The 23,995-nt window shown below is 36.7% G+C and overlaps 1 protein-coding gene across 6 annotated transcripts in view; it reads right to left on the bottom strand.

The window, feature by feature from the left end:
* ARMH4 (armadillo like helical domain containing 4) overlaps positions 1–23,443 on the bottom strand; it is a 150,015-nt gene extending 126,572 nt beyond the window's left edge. The window contains exons 1-4 of one of the 6 annotated variants that reach the window (XM_056810813.1): positions 23,357–23,443; positions 5,922–7,221; positions 2,652–2,891; positions 254–451 (exon numbers count right to left, since the gene is read on the bottom strand). In XM_056810813.1, the coding sequence (XP_056666791.1) occupies positions 254–451; positions 2,652–2,891; positions 5,922–7,164 (1,681 nt within the window). In that variant the 5' untranslated portion in view covers positions 7,165–7,221; positions 23,357–23,443. Of the gene's footprint in view, positions 1–253; positions 452–2,651; positions 2,892–5,825; positions 7,222–22,920; positions 23,147–23,356 lie in introns of those variants that run through there. The other 5 variants (XM_056810811.1, XM_056810814.1, XM_007472949.3 and 2 more) reach the window with 5 other exon arrangements.
* Between the last annotated feature and the right edge of the window lie 552 nt (positions 23,444–23,995).

Raw genomic sequence — 23,995 nt, forward strand, 5'->3', positions numbered from 1 at the left:
AGGACACCAGATTGCTCAAACTAGATAAAGTGCCAGCTCAGTACTCTCTAGCTCAAAAAATCTCACAGCCTCAGTCTCCCCACAGTAGCAGTGATTACAGACATGTACCACCACACACAGCTCAGCTTTTCTACCTGAACCAATCTAGTCAAAGAAAAAGCCCTCACTGAGACTTCTGAGGTGAAATAGTTTTGCGTTCAAAAACCTTTAACCAACACCCTCCCAAAAAGGCTTCCCTCCAGAACACAGATACCTTGTGATTCCATCTGTTCCAGGTCATATGTCACAGAAGTACTCATGTGCCTTATAGATGGAATGGTTCTTATAGCAGAAGTTATAGAAGCAGCTGTCTGGGAAATACCCATAGTCTCCTCCATCATTCCTGGAAGGGTCACTGAAGAGTCAAAGGCTGGAGGGAATGTCTCTTCTTTTGAGATGGTCACTGTTAAGGCTATCAATTTTTTTAAAAATATTTTAAATATATTTTAAGACAGGGCAGTAACTAATAAAATAATCACAGAAATTGAGAAACATTAATGCAAATTCATTTCTCAAGCAAGAGCCCAAAATACCAGTAACTCAAAACTCAAAATAAACCATCCTTGGCAATATAGGGAAAAGACTTCCATGCACTAAATCAAGTCATCTGTTTTTAGTGAGGGGTTTCTCTTCTAAGAAAGGAAATCATAGAATCATCATAGGATCATAGATTTAGAGCTAGAAAAGTCCTATTACCAAATCAGAAAAATTATTTTTCTTTCTGTAAGTCACATTATGGGCAGCTAGGTGGTAAAGTAGCCTGGAATCAAGAAAACTCTTTTTCCGGAGTTCAAATTTGACTTCAGACACTTGATAACTGTGTGATCCTGGGAAAGTACTTATTTGCCTCAGTTTCCTCATCTGTAAAATTAACTAGAGAAGGAAATAGCAAACCATTTCAGTATCTTTGCTGAGAAAATCCCGAATGGGATAACAAAGACCCAGATTTGACTGAAAAATGAATGAACAACATGCCACATTATGGACTGATTACAACTTTGGTGGCTACATTCCAGAAGCCATCTACTCTGGAGAGGCTACCACAGTATGGCAAATAGAGAGCTGGCCTCAAAGCAAGGAAAGCCAGTGTTCAAGTCCCTCCTCTGATACATTTTGCCTATATGAGGACAGGCAAACCACTCAGTGCTCTAGAACACAGCCTAATAAATACTAAGCATTGCTGACCTGTGTTGGTAGAGTTTCCTTACCTGAAAGCTCCCTCTACCAGTGAAATCAAAGGTTCAGTTCATATATTTATCCCACCTTCTATATAAAAGTAGCACATAAGAAAGATCCATAAGTAGTTCATCATCAAAAAAGAACTTAAGAGGCAGTTTGGTGGCTCAGTGGATTGAGAGCCAGGCCTAGAGACATGAGATGAGGTCTTGGGTTCAAATCTGGTCTCATACATTTCTTAACTATGTGACCCTGGACAAGTCATTTAACCCCCATTGCCTAGCCCTTACTGCTCTTCTTCCTTAGAATCAATCAAAGTATTGATTCTAAGATGGAAGGTAAGGGTTGTTTTGGTTTTTTTTAATCTATAGTAAATTTATCAATGTGTGTTCCAGAGACTGCAGAGTCCCTAAGACTTTTGTTGTTGTTGTTGTTTTCTTATGTGCTTTTTTCCCCTTTTTTAATTTAGAAAATTTTTCCATGGTTACATAGTTCATGATTCCCCCACCTGCCTTTTTTCCTCCCCCCTCCCAAAGCTGACAAGCAATTCCACTGGGTTATACATGATTTATTGTTCAAAACCTATTTCCATATTATTCATATTTGCAGTAGAGTGATCTTTCAATGCCAAAACCCTAATCATATCCCTATCAAACTATGTGATTGATCACATGTTTTTCTTCTGCATTTCTGCTTCCACAGTTCTTTCTCTGGATGTGGATAGGTAAAGGTTAAAAAAAAAAAGAATTAAACTAGAAAAACATTCAGGAGTTTTCTCCAGCTCAAAACAGTCCTAGTAGATAAAACCTGACCCTAGATCATTTCCAACTTCAAGACCTCTGAAAAAAAAATCAGTAAATAAGGCCAAATCTGTCAAAATAAGAAAGAGCTGAGTAGACTAAAGAGAATCACATTGGACTAAATTTATTATGCAGACTACCTTGTTTGTACATTGTTGTTCACACGTCATCTCCCACATTAGACAGTGAGATCCTCGATGCCAGGGACTGTTTTTGCTTTTCTTGGTCTCTCCAGGGCTTAGCCCAGTGCCTGGCACATCGTTAGTCATTTAAAAATGCTTGTTGACTTTATTTGAATGAATGAACTTGAAATAAACCCTAGCCTATAATTAGCTCAGTGATTAACCCTAGCCTTTTGAGATGTGGTCAAACCTAAACATTCTCTTATACCCAACAAATCACATCTTAAACTGGCCTCTGGATGTGTCAGGCCATTCTAGGTATCCCAGAACAACAAATCTCTTTTTATCCACCTAATTTGCCTCTATATATTTTATTTCAACATTTTATCTGTATACATATATACACACATATAGGTATACATGTAGATGTGACACCACATTCTATACCATGTCATTTACACAACATACTCAACCTCTAACACTGAGACAGACTCTCTAACCTTCATTTCCATACCTGGAGTAACTGCCAGGGACAAAGGCATGGCAGTAGCTGGCACAGGAGTTGCCAAGTATTCTGATTTTCTTGATAGCTGAGTTACACTTGAAACTACCATGATGGGAGATGGGCTCCTATTTCTTTCCTCTGTCTCCTCAGATTCTCTGGTGATCTCCAGGGTAGAATCCTGTTCTTGTGTAACAGACAATAAAGTGGCTCCTCCATCTTGACTAGGCATCATCTCTTGAGCTATACTGTCTAAAAAAAGAGAAAACTGTAAATTTTTATTTTAAATTTACACTACATCCTTGCTTCCTCAAGTCAGTGTATAATAAAACATGAGATGTTTCAGGAAAAGGGGCTGCCCTAGTAACTAGAGAATTTGTTTGTTTGTTTCAAAGAAAAGAGCCATAAAATAAGTTTTGTTTCTTTTTCCCCAGGAAGAAAAGAAACCTATAAAACCTATTTTTTTAAAAAGCTAATTTTACATGTGAAAAGTTCTAAAAACAAAGGAGAAAGGCCAAGACAAAGATCTAATTTGGGCTGAATCAATACTCTATTTTAGGCATATTCAAATGTCAAAATGATCATTTAGGTGGAAACAAATTAATGAAATTGTGTGACACTCAAAAATGTTCACAAGCAATGTTTTTATGCATAATCAAACTATGAAAGGGAAAATGAGCCAGTTTTTAAAAAACATTGAATGCCTCACTGATACATGATCATTCAGTATTTATATGTTCACTAAGGGGAAATGGCCATACAAAGGCTATTAACCCACTTTGGGTTTTATTGTACACATCAGAAGAAGACTATAAGCTTCTCAAATAAATTATTATTAAGGGTGGGGACTTAAGCGTGTTCTTTTATGCCCCCTAACAAAAGGGGTCCTCAGTAAATGCTGTTTGACCTACATTCTAAAACCCAATTTCTAGGTCACTTTATAACTATATTTTTTACTTTTTATTTTTTCCTCAGTCCTTTATTCCTGGTTCCTCAATTGTACTGAAGAACTTGAGAGGAGGAACTATATTTATACCTCTCAAAACTACTAGAACCTAGCACAGTGCTTTCCATGCTCCATATCTCATTGGATACTTAATTGTTATCAGATTGATATTCTTATCTCATTGCAAGGCTTCCAGAGAATTGCTTAATTTTGAATATTTCTCATTTTTCCAAAGAATAATATATACCTTTGGTAATGAAGAGAAAAATCAAATAGCTTTGGGGGTTCAGAGGTGGAACAGGAATACAGATCTAGGGTTCAAGTCTTGAAAGTGACAGGGTAACAAAACATAGGTGGATGCTTAATAAATAGGAATAAGGAAAATAAGGAATAAGAGAAAGAACTGGGGGAAATTATGGTTATAGGAAAAGCAGTTAAAGTGTATGCTACATATTCTATCCTTCCTACTTCAGATAACTATACGAATAATTTTAGTAACCATAGAAAAATTGAAAGGCCTGATCTTCAGCTGAAACCTGGTATTAAAAATAACCTCATTTAAAGGAACAACCTTTAAAAGACAATTATGCTATTTCTAGAATCATTTAGGGAAGTTACTAGTATCCTACACCTTGAAGTCACCAAATACAGACTAGGGGAAAAAAGCTCTATTTTTCCTTCATTATCTAAATGTGATTTTAATAATACTTTTAAATAATACTTTTAAATTTTTTTAATTTTTAATTTTATTTTTTAATTTAATTTAATTTTAAATTAAAAATAATACTTTTAAAAAAGTCATTTCAAGGGGTTATGCAGCTAGATGACTCATTGACTAGAGAGTTATGCCTAGAGACGAGAGGTGTCCTAAATTCAAATCTGATGTCAGACACTTCCTAGCTGTACGACCCTGAGCAAATTGTTCAGCTTCCACTGCCTAGCCCTTACCACTCTTCTACCTTAGAACTAATATACAGTATTGATTCTAAAACAAAAAATTAGAATTTTTTGTCATTTCAAACTTGAAATTTTCAATTAAGATTTTAAAAAATTTTAAGTGAATTGAAATGAAAATCTGAATTGAAACTTCCCCATTAAAATGACATCTTCAAACTCTAGGATCCTTTTTCATACTTCAATGTTTAATAAACGTCCATGAATAACAGTTCACTTTCCCTAAATAGTAATATGACCACTGCTCATGATAAAAGAAAAGCCATCTTGGCTATTAAGTTAGAATCCTCTTTATGTTCGCTTCTATATCAGTGAGCACCAGGTGGAGAAGCTTCCCCTCTTTACACACGTCAAAGTCAAAAGTATTCGTCTCCCTAGTACATGGAACACAAGGTCTGGCACTTAGTAGGTGCTTCATAAATACCAATTGTCTGACTGACTGTCAGGAAAAGCAAGACAGCAGCAGATGGTCGTTCTCATTTTTTCTCATCTTATCTAACAGTCCTTTGGGGGAAGACAAATTAAGAAAACTTGTGAAATTCATATTCATAAATATTCATGCCTGAAATTCCTTTATAGGAAATGTCAGGGAATTCAACACTTTTAACTTTGTATAAAATAAAATGCTATATTGGATAATGTTGTTTACTATAACCTTGTCTTGACATTATAAACAAATTGTACATGTGGAGTTATATTTGAGGATATTTTAATAATTTTGAAAGGAAAAACAGGAAGGTCCAGATTCATAATTTCATGTGTAATAGGGAGCTTCTGGTACAGAAAACCCTTGCACTGATGATGCAGATCAGCCATTCAGCCACCATTAAAAATTCTCTGAGACACTAAGAGGGAAGGCAATGTGACCATAGTAATACAGCTGATATATGTCAAAGATACAAATTGAGCCAAAGCCAGACCACTATCCACCATACCACATTGCCTCTCACTGTCACATTTGTCACAATTTATTAAATTGTATGGACAATGCCTTTCAACTTTCATTTTGTATAATGCTTTTCAAGTCTCTTTTTATACCTTTTCCTCTTTTTATACCTTTCTACTCTAATTTTTTATACTTTTCAACTCCATGTCTTTCAACTCCCTTTTTTCTTTTCAACTCTTTTTATAAAACCTTTCAACTCTCATTTTTTATACTTTTCAACTTTTTATACCTTTCAACCCTCATTTTTATATTTTTCAACTCTTTCTATAATACCTTTCAACCTTCATTTTTTTTAAATTAAATCAGAAGCAAAATTGCGAATCAAAATTTTCTTTTTTACCTGTTAGTGTGTTTCCCACAGTGTAGTATGCCTCAGACTGAGAATCTATGAGGGGAACTGTAGTCACTGAAAAAAATAAGGCATCATATTCCCTACCATCCAATTCAGGCTGTCTTGTATTCTGCAATAGGCTTATAGTTGTCCCTTTGATGTCTCCTTTAGGATTCATAAGGGGAAAGGAACTTTGATCAGTGAAGGCAACAGATTTTTCTTCCATATTCACCAGCGCTGGAGATGCCCCAGTGTGTGTTCTCTCTCCAATTTGTCCCAAAACGACATCTGCAAAATGTGTCAAGGGCTCTCCTCCTTTCACCTCACCATGGTCTGGCTGTAGTATCTGAGGATCTCTGGCTCCCACATGAATAGTCTCTGCATTGTCTCTGGGTGCTGAGGCTCCTTTTCGGCTTGTACTTACTAATTTAGTATCATCCCAATCCTCATTCAGGGCTGAGGCAGTTGGAACATCTAAAGCAGCTGTTGAAGCACTGGTTGCCATGGCCACGCCTCCTGGCATTTGGTCAGTTTCTGACTCCATGCTTGGGAAATACTCTGAAGGGTCAAGCAGGTGGTCAGTGGCTGTGGCCTGAGGATGATCAGAGGTCAGCTGTGAAGGACCGTCTCTGCTTGAAGCGAGGATACCCATTCCAATCTCTGCTGTGGGATTTGTCACGGAAGAAGACGTTGTTGTATGATCAATGGTTATTTCCAAGCTTCCGGTTTGTGGGTTAGTAGTTAACATGTCTTCAGTGTTCACCTGGGTTGTCGTTGAATGTTCCAGAGTGTGATCTACCTTACTTTCTAAGAACTGATCATCCAGACGCTCTGGAAAGCCTTGTCCTGCTTCTGTGGCTTCTTCCACAGTGGGCACGTTACTGGAACTACTAAAAAAATCAGCCTTTGCATTACTATTTGGGGAGACTACTGTAGTAACAACTGTGGTTAACCTACTTTCAGATAAGTCTTTATTGGGTTCACTAGGACTTAATCCTCCTTCATCTGAAGAAGCCATTGACTCAGTAGGGGTGTACCCATCAGTACTCTGACTATGTGTGAACACATTACTACCTCCTGTAAGCTGTGTCTCTCCTCCGTCATTATTCGACGATGTTCCAGATAGTTTCGTTAACACTATATTTGAATCTTCTATTACTGTCCTTTGTGCCGTTTGCTTGGAAGGTCTGGGTTTTTCTAGGTCATCTATATTCCGTCTCTCGATTTGACCTTCCGTGTGTGCAATCTCCCTCCTTCCCATTTTGGGGAAAGCCAGACATTGTGAGACAGAGAGAAGCAGGATGTTAATGAGGATCATGCAAATGTGAGGTTCTATCCGTCTGTTCATAGTGGAAGAGAAATGTGCACATAAATTAGCAAAGTTGGCGATTCCAGTAATTGAATCCTGTAGAAAAATAAAACATTTTGAACTGTCATTTTTTTTTTGGTAATGGAATCCTTTAAATTAAACTGTAAATGAGAAATCTATCACATGCTCAGGGGGCAGATAGAGTCAATCTCCTCTTTTCTCAGATGGAGATGGCCCAGTTCATTTTTCCCTGCTGAATTTTTAAACTGATTTAACTTGATTCTTCTTAGAAGAATTGAATTCTTAGAAGAATTCAAGAAGCAAAATTGGACAAATTGGTTAAAAAAGTCAGATCAGATGATGTGCCCAAAATTAATGTTGCCCAAAAATTAGGTATACTCTCTAATGCTTCCAAGTCATTGGGCATAACTATATCCCTATTTATTATCCCATTTGTGAGCTTCTTAATTTTTGACTCAACTTCTTTTTAAGACTTAAAAATTAAGCTTATTTTCTGATATTACTAAAATAAAAATTATTCTAACAAGAAAACAAAAAAGGAAATGTCAAGAATACCCATTCTTAGAGCATCTTCTCAGTCATTTTAGAAAAACAGATTAATCTAATGTAATAATCATAATAGTCTAAATTAACATGTCAATTGATCTCAAAGTGCTACATATACATTATTTCATTGGTTCTCTGAATTCAATTTTGAGGTATCAAACTAAGATCCAGAGAAGTTAAATGACTTGCCCAAAGTTATAAAATGTCTATAAACTGTAGAGATGGAATCTGAACCCCAGACTTCTGACTTCAAAGCCAGTGCTCATCTCACTGAACTTCACAACCATTATCTTTTTTTTTAAACCCTTACTTTCTGTACTAGTAACAACAATACAGTAACAACTAGTAAGACAGAAGAGCAAGGACTAGGAAAATAAGGTTAAGTGATTTGCCCAGGGTCACACATTAGGAAGTATCTGAGGCCAGATTTGAAGCCAGGTCCTCCTAACTCCAGACCTGGCGCTCTATCCATTCTACCACCCAGCTGTCCCATAAACATCACTTTTTCAGAAAGACTCACAATCACTTCATACCTCATAGAATAATTCTGATTTCCAAATGGAATAAAACTCATGGCCTGAATAAGAAATTTAGAACTTTAATAAAATAATAAAAAATAGATTTGGTATTAAAGTCCTAAAAATCTTTATATAATTATTCTGCTTCATTCCTGAAGACAGAAAAAGAAAAATTACCTTCCCTGACCTCATAGAGCTTGTATTCAACTAGGGGGACAACATACAGATAAATAAGTACAAAATATATTCAAAGTAATTTCAGGGAGTGGAGAGAACCACTGGGGAGCCTTAAGAAAGATCTCTTCTACCCTTAAGATAATTCTTCAAGTATTTTTATTGATTGGAATAAATCTTCAGGGCTTCTCTTCTGTACATAACTAAGATTTCAGACATGTACATGTTTTTGTATGGCTTATTTGCTATAAACCCTGCACAGAAATTTTTTGACCTAAAAAATTTGTTTCATTTTAGTTCTGGGCATGCACTAATAAAACTGGTTGTAAACTTTAAATATATATATATATATTTGTATATATATATGTATATATGTATACACAGAGCTTTTACCAGCATTATTTTCTTGGTTTTAATTTTAGTTTTATTAATTTTTTGTAACTTCATTTTTCAGGGATATGAACACTATTGTAAGCAAATGCCTAAAAGATGTGAAACAGTTTACATATATCAACTGTAACAATAAGTCCAAAATGGACCAGTCCCCAAGAGGTTTATTTTAAAGGAAGCCATATATCGATGCTTTAAGCTATCTTGCTATGCACACGACACTTGTTCTATTTCTATGCAGTTTGTCTATTTTCTTAGTGAAGTATTTTTCATATAAATAAAACCTGCTACAATTGTGTTATTAAATTGAGCCTAAGAATTGAATCATTTGGAAATATACAGTATATATTCATAACACATAATGGTATTAATTCAAGAATGGTCAGCATTGCTAATTTCTGTAATGACTTTCTTTAATATTAAATTTATCTTAAATTGTGTTTACACAATAATTTTAGTGTATTGTATTATTATCTAATGACAACTTAGTGTTGTGCATTTTAAAGACTTAGTTTTTAAAACCTTTATGCCAGTACGCTATACATAATAAAGTATGGTTTTATTCTTAAAAAAAAAGATAATTCTTCAAGGAAGTTATAGAATCCAAGAAAAGGAATGAGTAGTGAGCACAAGCTTTCATTCTAAGCATGAAGGTAGAAGATAAAATTCCTCTATGGAAAAAACAAGTAGGCAATTTGGCTGGCATATAAAAGTTGTAAGGTGGAATAGCATGAAACCAATCTGAAAAGATCGGCCAGAGATTAATTGTCAAGGGCTATAAATTCCAACAAGGCCAACCAGGCAGCACAGTGGATAGAGTGCCAGACTTGAAGCTAAGACAACTCATCTTCCTGAGTTCAAATCTGGCCTCAGACATTCACTAGCTCTATGACCCTAGACAAGACACTTAATCTTGTTTGCCTCAGTTTCCTCCGCTGTTAAAAGAGATGAAGAAGGGGACAGCTAGGTGACTCAGTGGATTGAGAGTCAGGTCTAGAGATGAGAAGTCCTGGCTTCAAATCTGGCCTCAGACACTTCCTACCTTTGTGACCAGGGGCAAATCACTTGTCTATCCCTGACCATTCTTTTGCCTGTTGATTCTAAGAAGAAAGGTAAGGATTTTGTTTGGGTTTTTTTTTTAAGAGCTAGAGAAGGAAATGGCAAACCACTCCACAATTTCTGCCAAGAAAACTTCAAATGGGGTCAGACACAACTGAAAAATGACAGAACAAATTAAATTCTGAACTGAAACATTTGTATTTTAACCTAGAGAAAGCTAAATCATCAAGGAATTATATGGTCAGATTTTGTATTTTAGAGGGCAAGAGAGAAAGGGAACACACATTTATTAAGTGCCTACTATGTACCAGAAACTGGGCTGTGTATTTTATAAATTTTAACTCATTTGATTTTTAGGAATATAATTTTACCAGCTATGTGGAGGATGGAGAAAATGGGGGGAAAGGTAGAGACAAGAAATCTAGCTAAAGAAAATGGTCTTCTGGTTAATCAACTATTCTGTGTAAGAATGTGGTACAACTTTAAGGATCAGTTCATATGTATGCAGTGCCTGTAACAATGCTAATTAAAAATTCTTTTTCTTTAAAAAAAATAATGTGGTACAATTTAAACATGACTACCACTAAATCAATCATATATAACTTTGATGTCTTAAAAGAGACGTTAACTTTTTCATATATGGCACTTTACAAATACCTTCTTATTTTATCTTTAAAACAACATTGGTAGATAGGTGATATTATTATTATTCCTCAAGTCACTTGGCCTCTACCTCAGTTTCTTCCTCTATAAAATAAATGACTTTCCTACGGTCACACAGCTAGTAAGTGTCTGAGACTAAATTTGAACTCAGATATTCCTGACTTCAGATCCAGCACTTTATCCACTCCAGGGACATCACTACTTCAATTTCTCAAGGACCCGTGATTTCAAAAATGCATATAATCTTACACTGATACCGTTTGGATTCCTTTTATGTCTTTTTTTTTTTTTAGTTTTTAAAACATTTTATTTGGTCATTTTCATACATTGTTCATTGGAAACAGATCGTTTTCTTTTCCTCCCCCCCACCCTACCCCTTTTTATGTCTTAATGGAAAGTTTAAACAGTAAGCTTCTGGGAGGAAAATAAAATTAATTACCAATACACCAACCTTTTGCTGTTCAGCTGAACTTAACTCATGTTGGTTCTCAGATAGTGAACAAACAGTCCAAAACAAACCAAATAAGAGTATTAGTATATTTTGTTAGCTACATGACATTTGTCTTTAATTTTAACTAGTTCAAATGTCACGACTACAGAGAGGCTATAAAGCAATGCTATGTGTTGCCTACTTATCATGCCTTATAATGCATCCTTAAGATTTCCATACAGGAAAGCTGAAGTGTAAAACTGTATCTGTTCAAGAGAGTCAAAGAACATGAGGTGGAGCATGTTATCTAGTTCATTCTCAACCCATTCAGAAAGTTTCCCGTCTTACAAAAACACGTCTTATAAAAAAAAATCTCAGAAAGTAGTGAGATATTAGGCTTAAAAATGTTTATACAAAAATCCAAAGCATAAAGTAAAACCTGAATATGCTAGTTTGCATAGCATAAAAACACTCAGATGCATCCACAATCTCATATTTTAGCATTCTTGAGTCAACTGAAAAATGGAATGAATTTTTCATCTTTCATCCATATGTTTTTATATCTTGTAGATGCACATTCACTTCAGTGTGAAAAATTTTGTGAAAGAAATAGATCATGAGGACAAAGATTTAAATTAATGCAAGCCTTTTTGCTAAAATAAAATTTTCCTGCTAACTTTCTAATGTTTCTTCTAGACCTTAGGCTACAGTCCTTGAGTAAATGGGAGTCTATCATTTCTCTAAAGACTATCCTGTGGTTTCATAAATGCTGACCACTGCTTTCAAAATCCAATTTTAAAATACAAATGGGTAATAAACTGCAGATAGCTATTTATCTATTGTTGCCATATGCTCTGTTCCCCCTAAATAGAACTAGATGACTCCTTTAAAGCCACAGAAAAAGACTGTCTATAGAAACATCAGAAGACAAGTCTGTAGCTTCAGATAAATCAGTGGATGACCATTAGATGTCATGTATTTCTCTGTCTTTATGAACATTGTACAAATTTATCTGGAAGCTCCAATTAGATAAGGAATATGTACCACTTTTTGAGGAATATGAAATCTGAGAATAAAGAAATGAAAATAGAAGTGTTTAACTCACTGAAAACATATACAAACCTACAGAACCACCAAGCTTTGTAATGGTAAGCTTCCCAAAGTCCTTTTCTCTTGTTTAGAGTTAGAGATCTACACCATTGCAGCTGTCTTAATGTTAGTAGCAATACTTTATGAGAAAATGGAACATTTCCTACACCATATCTTTGATGTTCACTTTTCTTGTAAAATCTCCCTTTGGAATCTCTCTCAATTTAAAAAAAAAAAGTTTCACTAACTGTGTTACCTATAAACTATAAGTAAAATTCTCTACAGAATAATATTCAATAGTAACTGATTTTTATAAGATGCAGGCCATTCACATTGCTTTAATGGTTCTGCAGTCCTATAAAGAATTTATTGAATTTCTATCACCAGTAGGAATATAAGCAGTTGTGTCGATATTATCTTTGACACCATTATACTCAAATACTCAAATAGATCCGTGATCTTATCACTCTGAATGTTCCCTCCAACAATTCTGCATGCACAGCTTATTCAACGCTTGTTCATGTTCTCCCTTAAATTCACCAAAGGAAATCCATTCATTGTTCTAGGGGCCTTCCACATTTCTCTCCACATGAAAGTTTCTCCTTTGATACTCTTAACTCTAGTTTTTTTTCAAAGATCCTTATTTTGTTTTATGTTGTAGCCAGCTCACACCTACAGGTACCTCTTCATTGCTTTTTGTGGGACAATCAATTTTTAATTTATTGGAGACCATAGTGTTCTGTTTCACTACCATACAACACTAGCAGAATATTAGTGCTAAAAAAAGATAATCTTTGTTTCTGGGAGGACTTTAAGGTCATTAAAGGAGCCTTACAATTTCCTGAAGGTCAGCCAACCCACTATATTCCTCCTGTTTAATTCTAGAAATAATTTACTATCTTTTGGGATAGAGAGGTAGGTAGGTAAGTAGGTAGGTAGGTAGGTAGGTAAGTAGGTAGGTAGAAAGTACTATAGGTTGCCCATTTAATTGTATAATCTATGCAACAGTTAATCTTCATGCACTTAATTTTTCTTGTGTAGGTTATTAGATCAAATTTTTAGAGCAGTTATAATTATCTCCTAGAAATATTTATGTTTTAGGGCTTGAGAACAGGCTGGCAGACAATAAACAAGAGGTTCTGAAATTTTTTGGTCTCATCTTAACACTTTTAAAAATCACTGAAGATGGGACAGCCAGTTAGCACAGTGAATAGAGCACCAGTCCTGGAGTCAAGTGGACTAAATCTTACTTCAGACACTTCCTAGCTATGTGACTCTGGGCAAATCATTTAAACCTGATTGTCTAGCCCTTCATGCTCCTCTGATACTAAGACAGAAGGTAGGAGTTTTTGAAAAAATTATTGAGGACCCCAAAATGCTTTTGTTTCCTTGAGTGATAGCAATCAAGATTTATCATATTAGACATTTAAACTGGTAATTTTCTTAAATATCCATTTATTTACTTTAAAAATAAAAAACCCATTGCATGTTACATAAATGCATTTTTATGAAAAATATATTTTCCAAATTGTCAAAAAATCTAGTGAGAACAACATTGTTTTACATATTTTGCTCATCTCTTAAGAGATGAGCAAAAATATGACCTAAAAGACCATTAGGTTCTCATATCTGCTTCTGCATTGAATCAATTGCAATATATTGTTTTTGTTAAAGTATATGAAGAAAATTTTGGTTCACACATAGTAGTTGGAAACAGGAGTGGTATTTTATTACACATTATTGGCAAATAATGTCTTAGCATTATTATGAAAATAATTTTGACCTGAAGTACTCCTTAAAAGGATATCAGGGATCCCCAATGGTCCTTGGACTATACTTCAAAAACCACTATATTAAGTGTTTACTATGTGCCAGGCAAAATGCCAACTGCTACCAATACAAATGAAAGCAAAAAGAAAAATATTCCCTGTCCTCGAGGAGTTTATATGCTAATGACAGAAAGCAATATATAAAAGAGAGCTGAAAAGACCAAGGAGAAATGTACCCATGCAAGGCATAATAGCAAAGTCCAAAGAGTCAGGAGAACGAGCAACTAGGGAATGAATATGGATGGCATGGGTCCACATCCAAAATGGTAGGCCTACAGAAGGAACTCACCAGTGGGAAAGGGGGGCCTGCATGGCAGAGGGATGTTTCAGAATGAGAAGGTTGAGGCACCAAGGGAAATTTCAGGATAAGAAAACAGCTGAATCATAGTGGCAAAATTTGGAGACATCAAAAGTATTGCCATAAAGAGAAAGAGTGAAAATCAGGCTTAATTAAATCAGAATGATGTCATATGCAAACAGGAGCATCTGGAGGACTTCACCACCCACAGGGAATCTCTCTTTAACTTAGATTCTGATGGAACGCCTCCATCACTGTGGTAAACCTAAAAAAACCTTTATTGAGCCTGTTTCCTGATTTTATGCCTCATCTGATATTTATGATCAGAATTTTGAACAAATATTATTTATGTTATTGTAGCTTTTAAGGAATATTTGTTTGTTTTTTAAATCCTTACATTCTGTCTTAGTCAATACTAAGAATCAGTTCCAAGAGCAGTGAGTCCTAGGAAATTGGAATTAAGTGACTTGCCCAAGGTTCCACAACTAGGAAATGTTTGAGGCCAAATTTGAACCCAGGATTTCCCATCTCCAGGCCTGGCTCTCTATCCACTGAACTACCTTGCAACCCCAAATCTTAGATAGTTTTGATGTATGGATAGGGGACATTTTGCATTTTTAAAAAAAGGAAGTATTTTATTCTATTGAATTGTGCTTATTCTAATCAACAGTAACCATGGAGGGATCTTGTATTCTCTACATCTTTCAGTCTATAGTGTGACAGTAAAGCTACTGTGAAATATCAACTGCTGAGCTTGTTTATTATAGTATATAGATATAGATATAGATATACTAATACTCTCATTGAGAATGGCCATAAGTGACTTTCATCAAAATATTATAGCTATAGAAAAGTAGAAACGTAGGTCAGTAGTTGTGAATGGTCTCTTAGTTATCATTTTTGGGTATTAATTAAGTACAAGATTTTTCCAAACCCTTTGGTATTTTTCTCCTTTAGATATGAATCAACCCCCCAGTGCCCTCAAAATTATGTCACTCCAGTGTATTATATTTCTTTTTTATATACTTGGTCTAATCCAGCTACTTTTCCCATTTTTGTTCCCTTTAGCACTATTGCAGCTTCTTCTATAAGCATATCTAGGGTCATGATATTGGGATTCATAGAAGTAGTTTTACTGCCCCAATGGTGGGAAAAAAAAAACTTTGTTCTAAATATTTTTACAAATCTTTTCTACTTCTCTTCTGTTTGTTGTCTTCCTTTCATGCCCTTGAGATGGCCACCTGGCCATCTTACCAAGCTTTCTTTTTGCTTTTAACTTCCACTGTTTAAAAAGGAATATGCTTCTTATAAAATCATTATCTTTCTCTGTAAGATTTTATAGAAGAGTTTATATTGTAAACTAATTTTACTTTTCATTATTGTCTATCCACTTGCTGACAAAAGGGCTTTATTTGGGACACGGTCTATTATAGCAACTTGTTGACATCAATTAAAAATCGTCATGAAGTTATTATAGTCTGTGCCTGTTGTTTCTTCCATGATGAATAAAAATCCATATTTAATTATCAATAATTTGTTTAATTAGATAAGAATTGGGTTGTTTCAACTGTGGACTCCGTTTTTCTAATTTTTTTTCTTCTAGATTTCTATTAATTTTTCATCTTTGTTCTAACAAGTCGGTTCTCTGTTTACACACAGACAGTCAAGGAATAACTCCCCAAATAAGTAATAACTCCTTTTCTCTCTGTTAAATAATAACCAATTTAATATTTTGTAATGTTATTCAATGTTCACCAGATTCAGCAATTTTTTTTAATCCTTTCCCTTTAATCTTACTATAAATACTGTGTATTGGTTCCAAGGCAGGAGAGAGAGGTTGTTAAAAACTTGCCCAGGGTCACACAGCTAGGAAGTGTCTGAGGCCAAATTTGAACCCAGGCCTCCCATCTCTAGACCTGGCTCTCAATTCCCTGAGCTACCCAGCTGCCCTCAATAATCTTTTTTTTACTCAAAGGTATTTTATTTTCTCAATTACATGTAACAATGATTTTCAACATACATTTTCCAAAATTATAAGATCTAAGATCTAAAATGTCCCCTTCCTTCCCTTCCCTCCAACTTAGAGATGGTAAGCAATTTGATCTGGGCTGTACATGTATTATCTTGTAAAACACCATACTGATCACCTTTGTAAGAGTACACTTACACAAAGTCAAATACACCCCCCCCAAAAAAAAAAACACAAATAAACTGATGTGAAAGGGAGTATTCTTTTCCCAACCCTTCTTCATTTTAATGCCTTCCTTATGTCAGTTCCTATTTATGCTATGTATAACTTGCTTTGTAAATATTTGTTTACATGTTTTCTGTCCCGTTAGATTGTAAATTCCTTTAGGGCAGGACTATTTTTTGCCTGTTTTGTATCAATGCATACTGGCATATAGGAGGTCCTTTTTTAAATGTTTATTGATTGATTGAAATTTCTCTTCTTTCCTCCCTCAGCCTTCACAATTCAATATCCTACTCATCTTTCAAGGCTCAATCCAAGCCCCCTTTCCTTAAATACTTCCCCAAGTCTTCTGGGCACACAGTGATCTCTCCTTTCTCCAACATATTATAATCATAACATAATTATAAACATATAATTATAATAAAATAATATAATAGCACCTTTGATCATGAATTCTGTTTCATGTTTCCATGTCTCATTACTTCAACAAGACTACAGGTTCTAAGTAGGTGAGTCCTACCTTGTACTTCTGTATCTTGCCACAATGCTCAACAGAGCTCTAGAAGAGAATATTTGGGAGCTCATATATTTAAAATGACATTTTAAACAATAATTGCTTCATGGATTCCTCCTAATCTAATTACAAGCACATTTAGCCCAGTATGATGACAAAATGTTTTCTGAATTCCTTGGACAAAAACCCAAATTCATAACAATCTCTCAACTGGTCTTTTATGAGTCTTCACCCTTTCTGACCTTTCTGCAACATCTGACAGTACTGATCACCTCCTCTTCCTGGATACTCTCTCTTCCCACGGTTTTCATGATATTGCCCTCTCCTGGTTCTTCTTCTACCTGTCAGACTGAATCTTAGTCTCCTTTGTTGACTCTTCATCCATGTCATTTCCTCTCTGTCCTGAGCCCTCTGAGTCTCTTTTCTCCCTTATACTATCTTACTCGGTGATCTCATCAGCTCCCAAGAGTTCAGTTGTCATCTCTATGCAAATGACTCCTGGATTCCATATAATTAGCCTAAGCTCCAAGCCCACATCACAAATTGCCTATTAAATATTTTGAAGTGGATGACCCATAGGAATCCCAAACTTAACATATTCCAAATATTCCAAAACAGAATTTTTTTTATCTTTCTCTCCAAAACTCTATCCTCTTCCAAATTTCTCCATTTCTCTCAAAGGTACCATAATCTTTCCTCTTACTCAGTTACAAGGTATCAGTGACATCCTTTTACTCCTCCTTCTGGCATACCCACATACCCAATCATCTGCCAAATCTTGTCACTTCCCCCTTCACAATATGTCTCACATAGGTCCCCTTCTCTACACTCACCACCGTAGTTCAGGACTTCATCATCCCTTGACTCGACAATTTCAGTAGTCTGCTGCCTGGGTCCTCCCCCATCTCATGTCTCTCCCTACTCTGACCCATCCTTCACACAGCTGTCCAAGTAATTTCCCTAAAGGATAGGTCTGATTGTTCCCATCTCTTCTTAATAGACTTAATAGACCTCCAGGATACAATATAAAATCCTTTCTTTGGAATTTAAAGATCTTAATAACCTGGTTCTATCTTACCTTTCTAGACATCTTACATTTTGTTTTCCTTCACATAGCTTTGACCTATCTATACTGGCCTACTTGCTATTCCTCTCCATCTTTGTACCTTTGTAATGGCTGTGTCACATGCATGGAATTTTCTTTCTCCTCACCTCTGTCTTTTAGATATCCTGGTTTCTTTCAAGACTCAGCTTGAGTGTTACCTTTAGAGAAAGCCTTCTCCAGTTCTTTCAACTTAGAGTCTTCCCCTCAAAGGCTTTATTATATCTGAGAGAAAGGGGGGAAGGAGGGAGGGAGAGGGGGAGGGAAGGAGGGAGAGAGAAGAAGAAGGAGGAGGAGGAAGAGGAGGAAGAAGAAGGAGGAGGAGAAAGAGAAGGAGAAGGAGGAGAAGGAGAAAGAGAAGAAGAAGAAGAGGAGGAGGAGGAGGAAAGTGGGAGAGAGAGACAGAGGGAGAGAGATAAGAAGGGAGAGGGAAAGAGAGGGAGAGGGAGGGAGAGAGAGAAGAAGGGAGAGGGTAGGAAGAGAGAGAGAGGGAGAGAGACAGAAACAGAGACAAAGAGAAAGGGGGAGAGAGAGGGGGAGAGAGAGAAGAAGGAAGGAGAGGGAGAGAAAGAGAAAGAGAGAGAGAGAGAGAGAGAGAGAGAGAGAGAGAGAGAGAGAGAGAGAGAGAGAGAGAGAAGGAGGGGGAGGGATGGAGAGAAAGAGACTTACATTTATAGATAGATTGATAAATATATATGTACAAATACATATGCATCTATATATACCTTCAGTTACTTACATGCTGTCTCTCTCCCATTAGAATATAAGTTCCTTGAGAACAAGGACTGTTTTTTCCTTTTGTTGTATTCCTAGCATTTAATATAATATTTAGCCCATAGCCAGGACTTATTTACTGTTTTGATTAATTGATGAACTACTTACACTATTACTCTATTCAAGTCTTTCTCCAAAGTTTTATCATAATATGAGGAATGGCTAAACAATGTGATGTGTGAATAAAAAGGAATGCTTTTGGTCTGTAATAGTTTTAATTCATTGTAATAAACAATGAATAAGAAGAATACAGAGAAAAATAGGAAGATATGAGCTAATACAAAGTGAAGTAAGCATAATCATGACTGCTAGAAGAAAGAAAGAAAGAAAGAAAGAAAGAAAGAAAGAAAGAAAGAAAGAAAGAAAGAAAGAAAGAAAGAAAGAGAGAAAGAAAGAAAGAGAGAAAGAAGAGAAAAGAAACTGAATGCTAGGTAACTACAATGTTCAACTTAGCCCCAAAAAAAAAAGGAAAAAAATGCATTTCCTTGACTTCTTTGTAGAGATTTGCAAGTTATAATAATATTATGAGTTGGGTGTTATTATTTTCCCCATTTTACAGATGAGTAAACTGAGGATGAGAGGTTAAATGGCTTACCATTGGTCACATAACTAGAAGGTGTCTGAAGCAATATTCAAACTCAGGTCATTCTCACTCCAAATCCTGTGTTCTATCCATTGCAGGTATATAATATTGCCTGTATTATCTGATTTACTTGACCTGTTGTGTAATTTATTTAACTGATCTTCTCTCTCTTTTAAGAAAGTCTTCTCTCTCTTTTAGGAAAATTCTTTAATACATGAGAGGGCTCTCTTCAGGAGGGGGAACAGAATTGGAAATGAAGGCGATATAAAGCAAAAGATCTATATTTTTCAAAAGAAATAATACTGCTAAAGATAATTTTTCCATGTGCATTTGGTTTTCAGTTAGTCTTTATTTCTTTAGAAACAGATCAAAAACACAGCATATAATGTCATAATGTTTCAATGTATTGGTTAGTTTGGGGGTTTTCCCCTCTTTTTATGGGGATTGCTCTCTGGGAGGGAAGAAGAATACACTGGTGAATGTGGACAATTGTAAAACAAAAGATATCCATAATATATTTTTTTAAAAGAAAATAATAGATCAGACTCATCATTGACTTTCCCTGACCTTCCCAAAGCTTAAATTCTGTCATAAGTGCATTGATTTATCACTGCTCCCAAATTTCTTTCTAAATTTCTTCTGATAATTTATGTATATGTATGATTATATATATATATATGTATTTATATGTGCATGTGTGTATATATATATATATTTTTTTTTTAAGGTGGGTAACAAAGTGGCACAGAGGATAGAGTGTTAGGCTTAGAGTCAAAAAGGCTCATCTTCCTGAGTTCAAATGTGACCTTAGACACTTAACTAGCTGAGTGAATTACTAGCTCTGTGACTCTTGGTAAGTTACTTAACTCTTTGCCTCAGCTTACTCATCTGTAAAATGAACTGGAGAAGGAAATAACAAACTACCCCAGTATCTTTGCTAAGAAAACCCCACGTGGGGTTTAGAAAAGTCAGACATGACTGAAAAATGATTAAACAATAACAAGTATGATTTATGAGAGGAAAAAAGAGAATATCTTCTTTATTTCCTTCTATCTCACATCCTTTCTTCCAATACATGATTCTTCTTAAATACTTTTTTTTTAAACCCTTACCTTCTGTCTTGGAGTCAATACTGTGTATTGGCTCCAAGGCAGAAGAGTGGTAAGGGCTAGGCAATGGGGGTCAAGTGACTTGCCCAGGGTCACACAGCTGGGAAGTTTCTGAGGCCAGATTTGAACCTAGGAACTTCCTTCTCTAGGCCTGACTCTCAATCCACTGAGCTACCCAGGTGCCCCCCTTCTTTAATAATTTTGTCAAGACATCTTTTTCTACTAATCAAGTCCACTCTTATCTAACTGAATTTTTTTAGCCATTAAGTCTACCATTTCCTATAGAATTTCTCAAAGTTTCACCAGCTTACCATCACAAACCTGGTCCTATCAACACAGTTTTATCTTCAGTGCTCCTGCTGGCACCTTTTAACATCTGCATCACTAAGCAAATTAACAATTGTCCTGCTACATCCTTTCAGATTCATGTTCCAATCATCCTCTGCAATTTAAATAAGCTGGAAGGACGTATGAACTTTTCAAAGAGTAGGTCTCTAATTACAAAAGGGTATGCTTTTCTGTAAAGAGGTGACAATGAGAAAGAAGGCTAGGATCAAGGTTGGTTTCTTCATTTGCCACTAGTGAAGTTCTTTTCCATTTACAAGAATTATATCTAAATTCTACATGTTAGACTTCCAGATCTCTCCTTGAAATTTAGCAACATAAATCAGTGAAAGAATCTTCCTATGGCTATGGTTTATCATCTCATCCCTTGTTTTGTGGTGTGATATTATCATATTATAGAAAGAAGTATGCAACATCCATGACATTAGCCAGAGGTGCGATATCATCTTTTCCCCGCTTTGATGATTCAGGGAGTTTTCATGCAAAGAAGAAGCTCATCTATGAAATTTCAGGTCTCATGTGACCTTGTCTTCACCAATCTCCATTAATAAACCCTTATCAATGTCACAGGTATTCTCACTAACCTAACCTGTTATTTTCTTTCCCTAGTCTATGATTTTTCTAACCTCACTTGGCAAGTTGAATAATTATTTTTTTTTTATCTTTATACAAACATATTCCTCTTTAAGCACACCCAACATAGGTAATATAAATTGGGAAGATTTTTTTTTATTTTGCAAAAAAGAATCACTTCAGTGCTCTTTTAAATAGCAAGCTCCCCTGATATATTTAACATAAAATTTGATGCAAAAATTGTCAATTTACATACAACTTTTCAGCAATTCTTCTATTACACAGAGCAAAAATGCACCTATAACTAAAGGAGGGAGAAGTTAATTAATGTAAGATGTCATTTTTTTATCCTGAGTTCAAATATACAATTAAATGAAGTTCTGTTATTGGTTTCAATGTGTAAGAATTACTATATAGACTGTTAGGTGGACTTCTTACCATATTATCTGTAAAAATAAAATGTACAGACACCAGTAGGGGGGAAACTTACAAACTAATATTTCTTCTTGGAAAAGTTTTTCACCCAACCTCAATGGTTTTGTTTATCTGAGTTACAAACTAAAACTTCCAAAGAGAATGCTCTTTAAATAACTACTTTCCCTTCTTCCCACTCTCTTTAGCTCTACACTGAAATTAGTTGCCAGTATCAGGGCACATCACCCAGTACAGATGACACGGCAAGGCACACAAACTCTTGACACCAATGCAATCACATATTCAACTCTAGCATCTTCTTTACAGCCTACTTTTCAAGCTTGACACCTGGTAGACCATAAGCATCACTGGCCAGGATAAGGAAATACATGAAACTTATGTGCACATTGAGATGCTGTCTCTAAAATAGTTCCTGAGAACTAGGACATTCAGCTTTTCTTACTTTACCCAATTATAGCCCTTAGGCTTTTTTAAAAAATTTAGTGTAATTACAACCAATTACATCAAGTTGTGTCCTAAAAAGGGCAGGGGGGATATAATGGCATCCCTGATCTTAACTGTATCTTTTCTCCAAAGTACAAGAAAAGACTTTCACCCCTAAAATGCCCATTTGTTTCTGATGCTTTGCGGACAGTGCTACTGGGTGAATGGTGAGTGACCATCTGACAGAAGCAGGTACTTGTCTTCTTGAACTTGTTCTTTGTCAGAATACTAGGGGCTGAAAGCGGGGAGAAAGAAAAAGGCAAACAAAAGCCAGGCTCGCCAGTTCTCCCAGCACAAAGGATTCTCCGGAGTGAAAGCAACGAGTCTGGCCTTTAACTGGGGAACGCCCGGGAATCCTCTGAGGCCTGCTGACTACCTGGTTAGCTACACCAATCCAAGTCATCCCTGCGAAGAGGGTGAAGGCGTAGCCCCCACCCCCACCCCACCGCAACCGTCCTCAATCCCCGCAAGAAGAGCACTTCTCCCAGAGAATCACCCGACGGGCTCCGAGCAGCAAAGGGCTGAATGGCTACTCAGTTACTGCACTCACACATACACACACCCCAACCCCAGCTCCCTCAGCCACCACCCCGCACATAAGTACTGAAGCGGACTGCATGCAGGGACCTGTGCGCCCAAGGAGGCGGTGCCCCCGGCCCCTTTCCTTACCTGAGCGCTGCGCCCTTTAGGAGGGCAGCGCGCAGAGGAAGGAAGCAGTGCCAAGACTGCCAAGGCGAGGCATTCTATCGCAGCGCCTGCGGCGGTGGCGGCGGCGGCGGCTGCTGCTGCTAACGCGGCTGCTTTCTCGGCTGCCTCTACCGCTAGGACTTTGGGAGGAGGGCGCCTCGCTCGGCTGCTTATTCATAAGACCTCATTCCTGGCTGGGGATTGGGCTGGGGGGAAAATGGACCCGCCCCAGCTCGACCGGCGCAGACGGGCAAACAAGACCATCCCTGCTCTCTGGCCTCCCTCAGCTCCTACGCTCTCCCCACCTACCCACCCACACCTCAACTCCAACCCCAGCCCCAAGAGAAGAGCTGTGGCTCGGAAGTTCCATTATTACCCCCATCCCCTCGAACCTCTTCCTTTAAAAAGGTCCACAAACCTCAGGTACCTCCCAGATCCTCCTGCTACCCCTTAGACTTCTGCAGCGTCTCTCAGCACACCCGCTCTGGGTTCTGTTTACCTGCGGTCAAAACAAAAAAAAAAAAACCACACTACCAGTATGAAAGTCCGCAACTTCCCAGGTCTTCCCCCCTGTAGAGGGGTGGGGGGTGGGGGACCTTCCGATCGATAGTCTTCATTAGTCCGCATTAAGTGTGCGCCGCTCTCCCTAATACCTCTGCCAACTCTAAGACGGTCCTGGGTATATCTGTTACCAAATGTTCTCACTTTTCCGACAAAACCAGAAAAAGAAGGTTGGGGTGGATGCAGAACTTGGACCGACCTTCCAAGAACTCAGTTAGGTCCAGAATTCAAGCCTAGAAATGTGAGCCAAGAATCAGTTTGAATTTGAACGCTATGGTCTGTTTTTACTTATAGAAATGATTAACACAACAGAATCTGCCATCCCATTATCTGAATGGGAAAACCTGAACTGTAATGCACTTATTTATATAAACGCCCCAATGTTTCCTTTCTTCTCCTTTCCTCCTGAAAGTTCATATACAATGGATCGTAGAAGCATCTCCCAGTGTTCTCCCCTAAGACTCCTCTAACTAGATAGCTGTTTATAAGAGAGCTC

Source organism: Monodelphis domestica, chromosome 1 (genome assembly GCF_027887165.1).
Source record: "Monodelphis domestica isolate mMonDom1 chromosome 1, mMonDom1.pri, whole genome shotgun sequence".
NCBI classification, from domain to species: Eukaryota; Metazoa; Chordata; class Mammalia; order Didelphimorphia; family Didelphidae; genus Monodelphis; species Monodelphis domestica.